The 17,180-nt window shown below is 38.7% G+C and overlaps 1 protein-coding gene across 3 annotated transcripts in view; it reads left to right on the forward strand.

The window, feature by feature from the left end:
- CHST9 (carbohydrate sulfotransferase 9) overlaps positions 1-17,180 on the forward strand; it is a 224,153-nt gene that overhangs the window by 95,355 nt on the left and 111,618 nt on the right. For all 3 annotated transcript variants that reach the window (XM_026496140.4, XM_057313165.1, XM_057313164.1), the window contains exon 3: positions 6,064-6,102. In XM_026496140.4, coding sequence (XP_026351925.3) covers positions 6,064-6,102 — 39 coding nt within the window. The remainder of the gene's footprint in view (positions 1-6,063; positions 6,103-17,180) is intronic.

Below are 17,180 nucleotides of genomic sequence, written 5' to 3' on the forward strand. Positions count from 1 at the left end.
ATTAGAGAGAGAGAGAAGGAGAGACAGGAAAGGAAGGTAGGGAAGGAAGGAAAAGGAGGTGGGTTTGGGGTGGGGGTGGGGGAAGGAGGATGAAGAACAAAAAGAAGCCTGTAATGAGAAGATCTCAATGCTTCATCCTAGAGTCTCATAGCTCGTAGGTACCTGTGGTGAAGATGGGAAGTTGGCCATCTAACTCCAAAGTCCCTGTTCCTTCCACTAAATCATGCTGTTTTCCATGGGAAGAGACTGACTAAGGAAACTTTGCATTTAGGTGGACTTCGTGTATTCATATTCTCTCTCATTACAATCAGTAAGCAGGAATCTTTGGTATATTCGTTCCCAAATCAGCAGTAGCTTGATATTGATAAAGGCATTTCTCTTCTTACTACCCAAAAGCACATTCTGAGGACTACTTTGTTCTTAAGTCTTGCATTAAAATAGCTAAACATGGCAGTGGTGGCCTGGGTTTTAGATTCGCTCAGCAAATCAACTAGCATGGTAACCTCCTTAACCTTGTCTGTAATTAAGGCATTTGAAGTCAGTAGATTTTAAAACCCCTTCCTCCCTTAGACCCTAGAAGATAAACAGAATTAAAGCCCTACCGCCTTCTACTTTTCATGTTAACTCAAAAGCATAGGAGTACTACAGATTCTCATTATCCAAAAAATCTGACAGTGTTTTTCCATTAAAATCCAGGTGAAACAGAAGTGGTATGAAAAAATTCATGGGAGTTAGCATTATATTATCTGGTGGTTACGTTTCTCTCCTTCACCCCCACCCCGCCACCTTTTTCAAAATAAGTAGCATGTGCACAGTAATTTTCCTTGTCATGATTCTATGCCTTCTTCATAGTGCATTTTGCCAAAGCAACATCGGACGTAAATGAACAGTCGCAGGTATCCTAGCAACGGGATGTGATTAATCATACCTCTCAGCGCAGGGCAGATAAAATGCCTGCGAGGGAACGCAAACTCGGAATTGGCTACTGAGAAATTGGTAGTGCAGTGAGGGAAGCTTGATAAGATTCCATGACAGACTTTATTATACAAAGATGGAAGCAGGTAGAAGAAAGAGTGTATTTCAGAGAGAAGACTATATCTGAGTGTGAAAATACAGTTTATATGTATCACATATACATGGGTGTAAGGCATGTGTATGTACATGTGTGTATATATATATGCACATACAGACATATACATACACACGTGCATATACACACCATATGTGTATATGTATATATTTATGTAAATATGTACAAAATTTCCTTTCCATTAGAAGTGACATAAAATACTGAGTTGCCAGACAAACACCCCTCCACATTATTGGCGAGGCATCACTGGATTGCCATTTATGTGCCTGTGGTTTTAAAAGATCAGAAACCATCATTTTGATTAAGATACGGCTTCCGTACTGAGGTAGAGAAATGTGCTATAAATTGATATATATTTAATGTTCCTCCATGGAACAATATCAACAACCTCAAGTCTAAAATAGCTTTTAAAAATATCAATGCTCAATTTATATAAATAAGTGGTCATGACAGGTGGAATTTTAATGTTCAATTAAATACATTTTCTCAGAAGAAAAGTTTCACCCTACAAATTCCATTTTTATGAAATTACCGTCCATTTTTATTCTCATAGGAGGAGTGCTGCATCCAGGTTTAAAGAGAAGTAAGGTGCAAACCATACATTAACGTTTTGTTTTGAAACTAGAATCTGTGATCAAATAAAGCACAATGAGGGAAAAATGCATGTTCATTATTCTGAAAGCCTCTCTGTTATTTTATCACCACTTTTCTAATGTAATAGTTTTCCAGGGTGTCTGTTGTAATGTAAATACCTGGTAAAAGCTCTGGTCTTGGTTGTACTTGCACTCCGTGTTAGCAGGACTAAAATTTACCTCCTGTTCCCTAGCATTTTAGGGAGGGCTGGGACATTTCACAGTTGATATGGTGACTCAGTCCCAAGCATTTGTGTTCAAGGCTCTGTGAGGCATGCGGAGACAGAGAGGCCTAGGTTACACACACCTCTTTCCCTAAAGGAGGCCACAGTCCAGTTGGGGAAACAAACTTGCAACCAATCATGAGCCAAACAGTGGAGTCAGTGCTGTGGCTGAGGTATGAAGAAGTAAACGAGCATAGCAGAAGGGTGGTTCTCTAGCAAGTAGAGAGTTGGGGGTGGCACAAAGCAGAAAGCTTCACAGAAGGGCTGGCATCTGACTCAGCTCTGAAGGATGAACAGATTTTTGATAGGCAGGACTGACATGTCAGGACATTCCAAGAAGCAGGAACAGCTTGCGCAGGGAGTTGGGATGGGCGGTGGGATTCTTGTCATAACTGGTCAGTGTTGTGTATGGTGCTTGAGGGATGGTAGAGAAGGTCGATTGTGGCCAAATCTTCCAGGGGCATGAATTTCACATTCGGGCATGTGGATCTTAATCCTTAGTAGCGATCTGACTCAAGGACAGAAAAGCCATCCCTAAAATCAACAAAGTCAGGTAGGAGCATGTAGGAAACAACCCGAGGAAGAAAGTTCATATCACGTTTGTGAACTAGGGCTGGGGCTGTGAGAAAGGAGAGTGTAGATCCAAGGGCCCCGTGGAGAGAGAATGGAGTGGCCTGAAGGTCGTATTACTCATGGACGTTGAGTGAAAGGGAGAAGCCAGTGACTCTGAGGCTTCGTGCTCGGGGACCTAAGACACTGAAGGGCAACTCTAAAAGATGAGCAGTTTTGCAGGGAAATACAATGATTGAAGTTAAGGGTATGTGTTGCAGTGCAGTAGAAAATACAGATAGAGATTTCCAAGAGGTCTAAAATCTCAGTAGTTGTTGGAGCTAGAAATATGGGTCTTGGAACCATCTCCTTCTATGAAGGTGGACACTGAGAGAATGAGGGACAAGATCACCATCATTCGGAGCAAGACGAAGGAACTCAACAAGAAATGTAGAGGGTCATCTCCAGTTAAGCAGTGTATTCTGTGGCCCTTAATCTATATCATATTGTCTTATTTATCTAGTTTTTATTTTCCTAACTTACAGTCTAGTATATATGTAACTAAGAATAAAAATCTAAATCGATTCCTATAACAGAACTAACAGCATAATAAAACTAATAAGTAACATTTATATAGCACTCTACAGTTCACAGATTCCTTGCCTGTAACACAGGGGTGGAGGACTGTTTAAGGTCTCAGTGAAAAGATACTACAGCAACGCCTTCCAGCCTCCCTTCTGAAACATCAAACCCCAATATCTTGTGTGAGTTTCCTCCATTTCTTGCTAGCTCTGCATATGGAATTATTTACTCCTCACCGCATTCCAGATAAGCAGATTCTGATCCCCACTTTACAGAGAGAAAGTCAGGGAGACTGATTGATTTGCCACACTATCATCCCTGTTGGTGTATTAAGTGATAAATTAACCCAGACTTCCATAATAAAATGATCTATTACTGTATAACAATTTACCCAAAACTTAGCAGCTGAAGCCAACAGTAAACATTTATCAACTCACACAGTTTCTCTGGTGCGGCTAACCAGACGGTTCTGGGGCAGGGCCTCCCATGCAATTGCAGTCAAGGTGTCAGCCAGAGCCGCAGCCGTTGGAAGTTTTGACTGAGGCTGGCAGACAGACGGCTCGTGTGCCTGGCAAGTTGATGCTGATAGCTGGCAGGAGGCCTGGGTTCCTTGTCACATGGGCCTCGCCATAGGCCTCCTTGAGTGTCCCCATAACATATTATGTGGCTTCCCTCAGAGAGAGTGATCCAAGACAGCAGGATGGAAGCCACGGTGGTTCTTAAGTCCCAACCTTGGGAATCACATTCCCTCATTTCTGCAAAATCCCATTCATTACACAAGTCAGTCTTAATCAGTGTGGGAGGGGACCCCACAAGGACACAATTACCAGGAGGAGAAATGACAAGGGTCATTTGGAGCATCTTGGGGGCTCACTACCATACCATATTATTGATCTGCAGTACTTTCATTGTCAACTTGCAGGATTTATGATTCATTCAAACTAAAGACATCCCAAAGAGATGTTTGTCTTTAAACATTTTATAATTCAGGACTTTAAATAACATTTTTAAAAATTTGTAGAAATGTTTGAGGTGTCTAGTACACCAAAATTTGTAATCAAATAGTAAACAGTGGTTTGCCTGATAAAAAACTTACATGAGGGGGTACCCCGTCACCGTCACGCTTGGTAACGAATGAAGCCTTTAAATGGACTTTTCATGTCATTTATCTGTTTAAATCACTGAAATAAATCGTATCAAACAAGACCTCTGGAAATCACCCAAATGAATAGATTGTGCCATTAATCAAGATGCCAGTTAGATGCATTCTACGCTTTTGGCGGCTGCATGAGAGAAAGGTTGTACATTCTCCACCTTATATTTTAAGATTTTAAAAGATAGGAAGAGCTGGTAGGAAAACTTGGATAAAGTTTACATGCAGCTTGCATGCGTTGCATAAACTCGCCCTAACTAGCTCCATCCGTGAAATGTTGAAAGCTGACGCGAACGTGATGGCCAGAAGGGCGCCCGCGCTTACCCATCACAAAACCAAGGCTCTCACCTCCACAGTGGAGTTTCCACACACCAGTGCCCCGGGGCAGAGTTTCTAATCTAAGCCGGTAAGCACGCCGAAGTGGCCCATAGCCTAGCAGAAGTGGGGGTTTGCTCCCGCTTAGGGTGTCGCCCTGTCTCATTCATTTGCGGGCTGCCAAATTTCATGAACAGGAAACCACTTCCTCAACCTCATGTTCCTCACCGCTCACTACTCTTCAGGCTGGCACAGCGTCTCTTGTGTTCCCCACCCCTGCTCTGCTAAACCCGCTCTCTCTCAGGAGAGCAATAACCGTGTGAACCCAGCAGATTCGGGGGCTGTGGGTACCCACCATACTTCCTCAGATTGTCTGTGGCACACGGCTCTGGGCTCTGTGGATGTCTGTGGATCTCTGCTTCTTCTGTCTTCTCGTGGTCCTACCTCACAAAGTAGAAGTAGCAGTTTTGTTCTCTTGGCTACTCTCTTCACCCCAGCCGTCTGTGCTGCCTGCCTTTATGTTCCCATTCCCCGCCTCAGCCCCAGTTGTCTTCTTAAGATGGACCTTTTCCACATTGTAATTTTGATTCCAATCTCTGTCCCAAGCTCCATGTCCCTGTAACACTTTAAACTCAGTTAAGTCTAAAACTGAACTCGTCATCCCCATGCCCCCATCACGTTTTTACCATTTCCCCCAAATTATACCACCATGTCCAAAGTCACCTATAAAACCACTCATCTTGACCTTTCCTTTTCCCTTGCACTTTACATTTTGTAAATCCTTGGGCCTTGTAAGTCCTGCCTTCCTGCCTCCCCATTCCCATTGCCATACTCCATCCATTACCTCTTACCTGAACTCTAGAATAGCCCTCTTCCTATGCAAAACTATAGTTCCTGAAGCAAGCTTTAAACATGGCTCTTGCTCAAAAGGCCTTGTACTACATAGCCCATACTATTTCTTTTGCCAAGAATCAATACTTTCCCTATTTCAGATTTCCCTGATCACATGTATCTTTCAAGGTCCAAATCAAATATCATTTTCTCCATAACTTCGTAGGCATCCCTTCATTTCTTAAAATAATCACTTTATCCTCTCATATTCTTTAAATATGTTGTACCTTTTGGGGCACATCCCATTTCATATTGTATTTTCTGTCCTTTATCTTCCCAGGTAGGTTGTAAGAGGCCTTGGTCTTATTTTATTTGGGTGTTTATCCCCACAGTTCATTCTGTGGGGATTTATACCTTGTAAGTTTATTGTTTGAGTAATTACTCTTACTAACAAGATTTTAAAAACCCAATAGCATATTTAATGCATCCTCATTTATTTTTGACTTGCATAAATTGGTTTGAGAGCATTTTTCACCCCTTTCAACTGTTCCCAGTCATCTCTAGAAGCATGGTGGACACAGCTGAAACAGTGATTGCGTTTGGAAATTGCCATAAACTGGAGTTTCCTCTTAGTTATGTCTTGTTCTCATGAACACTCTGCAACTGACCTGCCACTTCTCATTTCAGGGAGAGTGGAGAAGAAAAGAGAACAAAAAGCAACTTCAGGTAAGATTTGGACTAATTAGTTCCAATTATTTCCTTTTTACTTTCACTTTTAAAAAATCTATTTGCAGCTTAATATCCAAAAACTCACATTAAAAAGTAATAGTTTATGGTCCTACAATTGATTGTTATTAAATTGATTAAAATAAATTAATACATTTAGCTTTTTCACTTTCACATCAATCATGTCCTCATTCTGTCATTCTGTTCTAAAGAAGATAAGATAGAATGTGATTTTTTCCATTGTTACCTATTAAAAGGTAAGTTTTACAACCACTGACTTCAAAAATTTCAAGTTGTTAAAAAAAATTCAGGTTGTAGCAGTTGACAACCATTTTATTTTCCCAAATATCTATGAATCTTAATTCTCTTTCTTAAAACCATTTGTGGAGTTGATGTTTTTCAGGACAGTGTTGACTACTTAACCAAAAAGAAACTTTACATTTCAGAGGGATTTTAAGAATTATTCTATTCCTAACTTTTAGTATATACCCAGAAGTGAATGATGTTTTAACCCAGAACCATCGTGCATAGTAGGGGCCAATATTTGCTGACTAATACAAAAATAAGTTTTTAAATTTCCATATTGTTATTACTTGGCTTTTAGCTTAAAGTCCTGAGGTAAGATGAAATTTCATTTACCAAGTAAATCTTTGCATAAGGGCAATCTTCCAGCTTCCAGTGCTTTAAAATTGCCAGTAATCCTAGAGAATTCTAATTTGGCATATACACCTGTGCCTACCACCCTTCCCAAGTATCCACCAACCCATTATTCTATGATATGTGAGAGCTGCCAACGAAAAGACACATTGTTCCTGACCGCTATCTTCTTTTCACTGCATTTTTTTTGTCTGGTAGCAAGACAAAATTTGTTTGTTTGTTTGTAATGCGTGGAGTCAGTAGAAGATAAAAATATGAATTAATCAAAAATTGTGTAAACAACCTATGTCCCTATCCCTTTTCTCCTTCCCAACCTTAGTATTCATCTCAGACAACTGAGCAATGTACTACCTGTACGACTTCCCTCTTAAATGTTATTTGCATTCTTCTAAAGCCTGATCATTAATACAAAAAAAAAAAAAAATGTGAAGGCAAGAAAATGTCTGTTCTCCTCACAGATGTGATTACCTCCATAATTGCTCCTTGGGGGAAGATTATTTATACTGTTTCTAAAATGTTGTTGTTATGATCCTATAGGTACTGGCTTAAAGAAACTTTATAGTTTGAGAGAAAGCTAAATTGGCCACAGTGGTAAACCAGATGCCTCTTTAAGTTCCCTCTGTATTCATGGACTCTAATATTCTGCGTGACCAAAGGTGACACAAAGAGCTAGAGACAAAGGCAGGACAAGAACCCTGGTTCCCTGACTCATTCTTTCCCAGGTCTCATCATCCTAACCTTTCTTTTCAAATCGAAATGCTACTCATTTTGATACTGTTGAATTTCTAGCTTGATAAAATACTTTTCAACAATTGGGAAATCTTTTTAAGGCAACAAGGTCTTTGCAGGGAATACTAGTCACCAGGGTTATGAGGAAACTCCTTTCATTAAAATGGAGCTGATCTCCCTCAACTGATTCACAGTTTGAAAGTGTGTCTGATTTTTATGAGAATGTGAAGGAAACTTTCTATGGGAAAGTGAAGTCAGAGATAGCTAATCGACAGTGCTTAAATTAGTGGGGAAATTTTCGAGACTCATCACTTCAAAGAACACAAATTCAGCCCTCACAAAATCTGTGTTTGTAAAGATAGTCTGAGTTTCCTGAATTGGGATCTAACCTTTGCCAATGTAGTCACAAATAGCATTACCTTCAGTTTGTGAGGCTTGTCTGAATATATGCATCTTCAGACACCAAGAGTGTCATGGGCATCCCAGCTTCTGAAGTCCTGCCAGGACTTCTTTGTATCACTTGGTGTTCATTCTGCTCAGATTCTGTGTCCTGCCTGCTGAATTAGACCATGCTCCCACACCCTCCTGTTTATAACAGGTCCATCTCCCCGCCAGGGAGATCAGTGTTAGTTCTGGGACTCTTTCAATCGACTCCATCTTGTTGCACAAATCATGTTGGAAACCAAAGAAGATAGAAAAAATATCGTAGAGAAAAATATTACCCGTTACAACAGGGACTTCCAGGACCCTCCCTTTCTGGTTAAGATTGGTTAAGATTGGTTAATGCTTTCTGTATGGAATCTTGGACTAAGCTGAAAGTTACAGAGTGAATTTTTATTCAGGATAAGAAATAACTTCCTAACAAGGAAACCTCTCCAGGACCGGAAAGAATGAGATTATGTTAGTAAAAGTGTACAGAGGTTGGGCCGTCACCTGTAAGGAATGGTGATAAGAGATTCATGAAGAGTTTGATCATTCCTAAAGTGCTTTCCAATTTTGTGTCTATGATTCCACTTACTGTTATTACTTTATTGAAATGGCTTTGCTCTGTGTATCTGGATCAACACACACACTCCTAAGTGGTTTGCATTTCATTATATAAGTGAGTCAATCATGTTCCAAAGCTTAAACTAAGTCAGTTTAGTGAGTTGCTCAGGAGAGCATATAGTTAATGGGGCTAAGACTATAGAATAAATATTGTCCCAGAGTCGACTTAGCTTCTTTTGGGGAGAAAGTTGTTCGACTCTGATTGCAACCATGGCTGTAATTTCAAATATGATGCTCTTCTTGATAAGCCAGGAATAAGTCAGAAAAGAATATGCATAGCCTGGTAAGCTTAGCCATTTGGGAAAAATAATTCAAAGCATATGTCTCTCGATCCTGAGCTTGGAAACACGTCTCAAATTCATATAACATGGCCAGTAAGATCAAAGCTGAATTTGGCTATTTGGGTTGGCAAAGAATATTAAAAATATATGGTGATATGATAATAGAGGCAAATATCAGGAGGCAAGTTCCCAATATCATCAATTATCTATTTGCCCTTGATTTTTTTCAAGGACCCAATTTCCTGACCAGAAAAACAGGAAAAAATGACCAAGTGTATTCCACAGGTTTTATATAAAAACTCTATTTAATTTGAAGAATTTTAACTAATCAGAAGAAAGACCCCTTTTCTAGTCAAGGAACTCTTGATATTAAAAAAAAAAACAATACAGCAAAAAATACAGAATTCTCACAGAAAAAGTGCTTCATAAATCATTGTTTAGAAAAAGATATATTAATTAGAAGGCTTACTAAGGTAGACTATGGAGACACCATCTGGTGAATATATATTGTTCCAATTTTTTAGAGAAGGAGAACACTTTCAACTCTAGTCAAGTATTAAGTAAAGAACAGTCCCAGTGGGCCAGAGAATGGAGTTAGAGATAAAGATGATAATGCGTATTTTAAAATGAAGTTGCATTGTTTTCATTTATGACAGTAGATCATCCCTGAAGTTGGAGAGGTTTTGTTCATTTGCATTATTTGTGAAAAGTTACCGGTAAAGAGCAATGTTATTTTTTTCTCAACTCAAAAAGTGAGATTTATTAACGAAAATTCAGCAAATGGTAGGACATCTGCTTTGCAAGCTCAGTCCCTTGCTTACATTTTGACTGTGCTTTTCCCTTCTTTGAAATGTTCTAAAGCATCAATAGCACCTCAGTTTTAAAACTTTTAACACATATTTAACATGCAGTCATTCAGGATAAAAAAATAGTTAAAAAGATACTTAATAAATTCTTCCATCTGTATAGTAATAACATGTTCACTTTCTTATATGTTACTCATTTATTAAATGCAAATTTTCGAATGGATTCTTATATAGCATTTTTTCTGTCTATACTATTGCTATTTTTGCAGTGGTTTTTACCTTGATTCCTATACACTACCAAGAAAACCTTCAAAAATAAGCACGAGAAGGCCTAATTTGTTATTGTTTTAATTATTGATGACCAACATTAAGCTTATGAAGTTAGCAGGCAAATCATGTTGGGACAAATACATTTAAGTAAATTATCATTATTTAAAAGCCCATCATTTCAGAATAATGAGAATCATTATTCCAGTTAGAATCAAGTCTTGAAAATGTATATCATCCTAACTGGCTTATAGCTTATAAAAATCTCTGCTCACTCAATAATCCTGTATTGTGTATTTGAAAGTTGCTAACAGGGTAGATCTTAAAAGTTCGTATCATAAGAAAAAAAGGAAAAAAATTGTAACTATGTGTGGTGACAGATGTTAACTAAACTTATGGTCATCATTCTGCAATGTTTATAAATATCAAATCATTATGTCATATACACCTGAAACTAATACAATGTTGTATGCTAATTATATCTCAATTTTTAAAAAAAGGCTCTTGTCTTGACCTCATCTCATTTGGTGCTACAAAGTGGGCAGAGAAGGAATCTGACTAAGCATTTGTAAGCTGATATATTCAGTTTGCTAAACATTTTTTTCAGTCCAGGCTTTGTGTTTGATATTATAGATGTGATGGTGAATAAGAGACAGCATTCATGTCCTCGCTTCATTCACTTTCAGCTGGGGAAGAAAAGCAAGGACAGATGATTATAATACAGTGTGGAGAGTGCCTTTTAGAGAATTACTGGGTGCCATGAGGTTGTCAAAGAAGGCTTCATGGAAGGGGGAGGGGTGACTTGAGTTGATCCTTAAAGAAAGTGGAGCTTACCAGGTAGAAAAGGAGAAAGGTCTGGCTGTCTAGAGAGACAAAGACAAGAAAAAGCTTGGCCCATTGAGGGTATGGTCAGTGGTTTAATAGGACCAGAGCACAGTTATAAGCAGACAAAAGGCAGGACTTGTGGCCAGAAAATTTGACATGAGCCAGAATCAGCAGGGGCCATCATGCTATCCCATGGAGTTGGGACTTTATGCAGAAGATGTTGGAAGCTAATGAAATGCAAGGAATTACACGATCTATTTGCGTTTTATAGAAATCTTTCCAGAGGAAGTATGGATTGGAAGGGGAATTCAATGGGGGCAGGGAAATCAGGTGGTATGCCACTATAATTACATAAGAATGAAAAGACGAAGTTCTGAGGGACCTTTACTAGACAGTGGCATTAGAGAGGGAGCGACATGAAGATATGTTTTAAAAATAGAATTCACGTGTTTAATTGGATACAGGAAGTAAAGGAGATGACTCCTCGGTTTCCAACCTAAGAAATGAGAAGAATAGTACATCTTGCTTCAAAAGAAGGAGGGATTGGTCAAGCATGACAGAGGCCACAGAGGAATCAAATAAAATAAGCACTGAAAAATGTCCATTGGAATTGGAGAAAAAATGTGTTGGTCACCACCGAGAAATGATTTTTCAGAGGTTCTGTAAATGAAATGTAGATAGCAATGGGCTGAATGAGGGAGTTAGAAACAAAGGAGTGCACATGCAGACTGGCCCTCCCAGAGAAGTTTGTCTATCAAGCGGAAGGCAGGAAGACAGAGACAGACAGAGACATAATCATGAAATCGTCAAGTCGGGGAATTGATGTTTATCGAAGACCTGCTATTTCTGGCTCTGGGCTCGGTATCTTCGACTCTCAAAACGACCTTATAAGGCTTGTATATGGTCAACATTTTAAAAATTAGAAAACTGAGATTAGGGAAGTCAGTTCACTTGCCTTAGTCCCCCACCCCATATTAACTGGTGGAGCCAGAAATGGAATCGAGGCAGTGGCTTGCTGAAGCCAGCTGGTACTATCTGGGAGGTCATTTGGAAAGAATGGGGGTGTGCTTTTCTTCCCAGTTCAGCTTCCCGTGAGGTCATGTACGTAGCTTACACTGGCTGTGGCGGGAGCATTTACACCACAGAAATTGGCAAACATTACAAACCAGCGTTGGCTGATTTGTTTGCTTGTTCCGGGCCAAGTTGTTACATACGGGCAGCCAGTTGTCACATATGGGCAGTGCACGGCCGGATCTGGGTCTGTGCGACAGCAAAGCCAAAGCAGCTCCCACTGCCCACATGTGTGATCTGGCCAAGGTCACTTGGTTAGCGAAAAGAGAACAAGAGTTGAGATTGCATCCAGACCTGCAGGACCCACATCTAGCCCAATAGGGGCGCTGGGGCTTTGCCGAAAAGATAAGTGAATATTCCTTCCTCATCTTCTATCCCCAGATGGTCCAGGTTGGTATAAATGAAGCCTCATATTTTGTCTGTCCTCCGGTTCTAAGGTACCAATTTTCTGCTTCGGCCTCCCAGGCAATCCATCTCTGGTGTGTTTGCTTTTTTAAATAGCTTTCCTGAAGAACTGGCTCTCTGAACTATGTTAATGAATTCTATTTTAAAAAAATAACCAATTTTCTCTGGGTTTATGGTTTCACAACAATATTTATTATTGAGCGAAATAAAGTATCTTAGATGCATTTTTCCACCCACAAAATGGAAGACTTACATCCAGGCTGTTCATTAAAAGAAGTCCTGAAGAGGTTATTTTTAAACAAACTTCATTTTCCAGCCAGTCGAATTTATGATAGAGAGTGAATAACAACACAGCTGTGCCACATTATTTCGAAAATACCTTAAATTCCATTGTATAACGCTGCATTTAAAACAGTGTGCCTTGATGCAAACTAACCAAATCTGAAATGGTTAGTAGCTAATGGGGGAGAAATCACACCAAAGTGCAAACGGGAAAACGTACCCCCGAAATTCTCTCCACCTGTTTAATTTGGATTGCTATTACATCATCTGGAGCAGGTTTTATTTGCACACAGTAGAGACTTGAAACATGGTTTCTTTAGGTGGCGGGGGAGAACTATTATCTTTAAGGGCATCATAATAGATTTCACCTTCAAGCGGTGTGCCTCCTTGTAAAACTGAAAAAGTGAAACTTACCTGAGTTGATTCTTACACAGCCTATGTGTTCTTTTCACTCAGGTGAGGAAATGAAGAAGAGTTTGCTAATTTCGTTAGCCAAAAATTACTTCAGGCTTTCATCTTAAATTAAATATTCTGTTAAAAAAAAGAGCCACAAGGAATTCCCAATTAAAATGGAAAGTAACACAAATACAAACGGACTTTCGGGAGCTATCTAATAGATCTCATTCAGGCAACACAGACCAAAGCAGGTCCCCACAACATCAGGCTCATGCTAGTTTGAATGTCCTGTGGAAGTTGCATCAAAGGGCATTCTGTGTGTATATATCAGTCAATGTCATAGTAATTACACTTTAATCTGACACGGTTTGGGAATGAGCATTCAGGGTAAATGTGTATTTTGATTAATTAAAAATGGCACTTATACTAACAAAGGATTAAAAATGTCCCCAGAAATTGAATATAGCTGATCCTTAGGCTTTCTTGTGAAAGGAGTCTTAAGTCATGCCTGATTTTCCCACAGAGAAAACAATGAACTTGTATTTCTAACCAAGAACAGATGCCCAACTTTTTTTTTTTTCATAGAAATGACCACAAACATTTTAATCAACTGTAAATGATATACTTGTACACTGTGTAACTGAAAACCTTCTAAAGTGAATGTAAGTCATTCGAGCTGAGTAATACAGGAATCGATCATATAAACTGTCCTATTATTTCACTGCAAATTCCCAGATAAGAGGATTGGCAGGGCAGGAGAGAAGCCATGAGACTGTAAGGAGACAAAAAGCAAGACTGCTTACCCCAGAAATGAGGTTATGACTTGAGTGGAGGAATTCTGAAAGGGGCGGAGCCTTTCAGAGGGGAGGGGGGTTTACACAGTGTGGGAAATACCAGCACCAGGGGACTTTCAGAAGCAGCTGTGTGACATGGCCAACTAATGCATACTGAGGGGCTAATAAATGGCCATGAATTCATACATTATTGATTCCCGATAGCATATTTAAATTTTGTTCGATGTGATCATCACTGTCTTGGCTTCCATTTGAACCATTTATAAGAGAGGATGGTCGTGATGGTCCATGTCTTGAACATCTTTGCCTTATTAGAATCCTCTCAGAACGTCTCTCGAATGCTGTCTCTGCTTGCTTCTCTGTATTTGCTTACACATCTTCACTGTGCCCTAGTTATTAGCATGACTGTAAATCGCTAATATATTTCTCACTGCACAGGAATCACCTGCATTTCTCAGCCAGACGTGGTCCTTTCCTCGTCCAAAAGATCCCTAAAATGCAGTTCTACCCATGCGTTCTCTGAAAACATACAGCTCTGTGTTTCTTTGATACACTGAGACAAACAAAACACCACATTCAATTTCATAATAATTTATTGGATTGCTTATTTGGGTTTTTTTTTTTCCTCTCTCTCTCTTGCCTTCCTCTAGATCAGTAATTCAGTAGAAATATAATGCAAAGCATACATGTAAATTTAAATTTTTGAGTAGCCACCTTTTAAAAACTAAAAAGAAATCGATGAGATTATGTTAATAATATGCTTGTTAACCCAGTATATTAAAAATATTATTTCAAAATATAATCAATATAAAAAATTATAAATAAGATGCTAGAAAGGATGCATGTGGCAGACATGTGGTACAGCAAAGATTAATGGAGTACACTGGGCACCTGCAGAGTGAGCCTTCATCAGCAGCATGCCTGGTCCTGGAATGCCTTTTTGGAGACTGTTGTCTTTGCAGGTTCTATTTGCTTCGTTTCTGAGCTAGGTTTTAATGACATCGAAAAATGGAGTGAAAACAAGAACAGGAGTTGCTTGTGTGGTTCTGTTTTGTTCCCAGTGCCTCCCACAGGGCCTGGAAGAAGCAGACTCTCAGGAAGTATTGGTTCAACAAACGACGGAGCAAGTGGCTTTGTTAAATCATCAGACGCAGAAACTGTCCTTGTGGGTTTCCTAAGGAAAGAAGCCCCTAAGAATGCTAGGAGGGAATTGCAAAGATAGGACAGGAGAAACCCAGAGAAATGGCCACATACCTGAGAAGGGGATGGACACCTAGACCGTGCTTTTGAAATAGCACAAAGAATTCTCTCCAACCAACCCCAGAGCTGTAAACATTTCCTTGTCCATAAATTACACCAGAAACCTTATTAATTCTGCCTATATATTTCTGCATCCTAGTTCAGTTTGGAAGGGAAGTCACTCATTTATTCATTCATTTATTGGAGAACTATTAAAAGAATATTATTTGCTACTTTGTGTAAAGGGCAAAAGCACCAAAGTTATATTGAGATGGAGAGACATCTCAGAGATATAAAAAAATTCTTTGATTTGATTGTTTAGGAGAAATAGAGGATTCGACGATATTTTCTGAATTTTGCCTTTAGATCCATGATTGATGAATCTTGATTGCCCTGGAATGAGCCTATTTGCCTGAAGAGATAATGAATATTACGTTTTCAGTGTCACTGCAGCATTATAAACAAAGAACAAAAATCACTCTTTTTTTTAATAATTCTGTCATTATTGCACTTGTTGATTTTCAGTATTCTGCTATTATTTTAAAAATATGTATGTGACTACAAGGAAAGACTATTATTTGCATACAGTATTTCTCTCCTACCTGCCTACATGCTAGTGGAAATGGGAGTCAACGTTTAGAAGTGATTTGGGGGATTGAACTGAGAAGGGATTGCAGAATATCATTCACATCTCCCACCTTTAATGCATCTCTTTTAATTGCAATCAAACACATGTATCAGTAACTCATTTGCCATTAATATAGGGATCTTTAAGTTTTGGAAAATAATAGGATATGAGTGACGATTTCTCTGTGTCAAGGAATGTTCGATTTTTTTTCCTGTTGCAAAACGAACCGAACAAGAGTTTACATGCCTTCCCCGTGTTTGCTGCTAGCCAGGCCTTGTCAACAGTGAACAGTAGTGGTCATTGTGTGCCAATGGGACAGCTGTGTGTTGACTTCCTGGGAATTTTAAGGGCATTTGTGAAAAGCCAAGCCAGAGCATTCAAAGTATCCTTCATCAACATGTTTGTAGCGTTACTTCTATAAAGTTAAAATAAATGTGTCATATTCAAAATATGTAATTTGTATTTAATTCATATGTAATTATCGTTTTTTTAAATATTAATAAATGGCAACATTAAAAATCATTACAGTAGTTTAGCTAAAGCAATTTTTGGTCTAAAATACACATAAAAGGTTATGACTATATAATTTATTATAATTTAAAAATTTTTTTATTGAAGTGTAGTTGACACACAATGTTACATTAGTCCTGGGTGGGCAACATAGCAATTCAACAAGTGTGTATGTTATGCTCACCACAACTGTAGGTACCAACTGTCACCAGACAATCGCGGTACCATTGACAATATTCCCTATGCTGTACCTTTTATCCTTGTGACTCATTCATTCCATAACTGGAATATTATGATATTTTTTGATTGTTGAATATATGAAAAAGTTAGCATCCTTGTTCTTGATTTAACCTGATGCCAATGTGCAGAATATTTTTTGAAAAGTAAAATGTAAATTCATCAGTGGAATTTAATTTACCTTTCTGGCATTTATGGAGAAAACAAGAAAAAATCATTTTCCTCCTCCACATGAGGGAGAAATCAAAAGAGAGAGAGCCAATTGAATATTTTTTAACTCTATAGCAGATTTGAGTAACAACTTCCTAACACAACTGGGTTGGGTCCTGGTTCCACATCAAGTACCAGTAATGTCCTTTTCTTAGTGTTCTGATTATAGTTGCAATGTTTGAATTTCACTGAACTTTTCAGAGAGCATTTTAAGTTGGCATTAGTCAGAGTCTTTGAGAGATTTTAAAAATCAAACAAAAACTTAATGGCCTGAAAGATGGATTTCATTACCTCTTGTTTTTAAGTAATGTATAGTGGTTGTTGGCAGAAATAGATAAAGCAAATAGATGCCTTGGGTCAGCTTGCAGATTTTTCTGTTCAAAGACTACCACACTGGGTCCAGTATCTAGCACAGTGTAACTTAGGCATCATACTCTTTTGACTAGTAAGTTATCAACTGTAACATTGTCACTCATGAAATAATATCAAGGAAGATCTTTGTTCTGGGAGAAAAATAGAAGTTTTGCCTGTAAGATGGCAGATATGATTGAACTTTAGTTCATAGTTACTGATAGAAATGTAAACACCAAGGCTAGGATGTCACTAATTTAGATTTTTTTTTGATATTCGACTTCAGAACTTGTGTAAGTAGTGTAATACCGTCTAGTTTAGTACTCAAAATGACACTCTAATC

Source organism: Ursus arctos, unplaced genomic scaffold (genome assembly GCF_023065955.2).
Source record: "Ursus arctos isolate Adak ecotype North America unplaced genomic scaffold, UrsArc2.0 scaffold_17, whole genome shotgun sequence".
NCBI lineage: Eukaryota > Metazoa > Chordata > Mammalia > Carnivora > Ursidae > Ursus > Ursus arctos.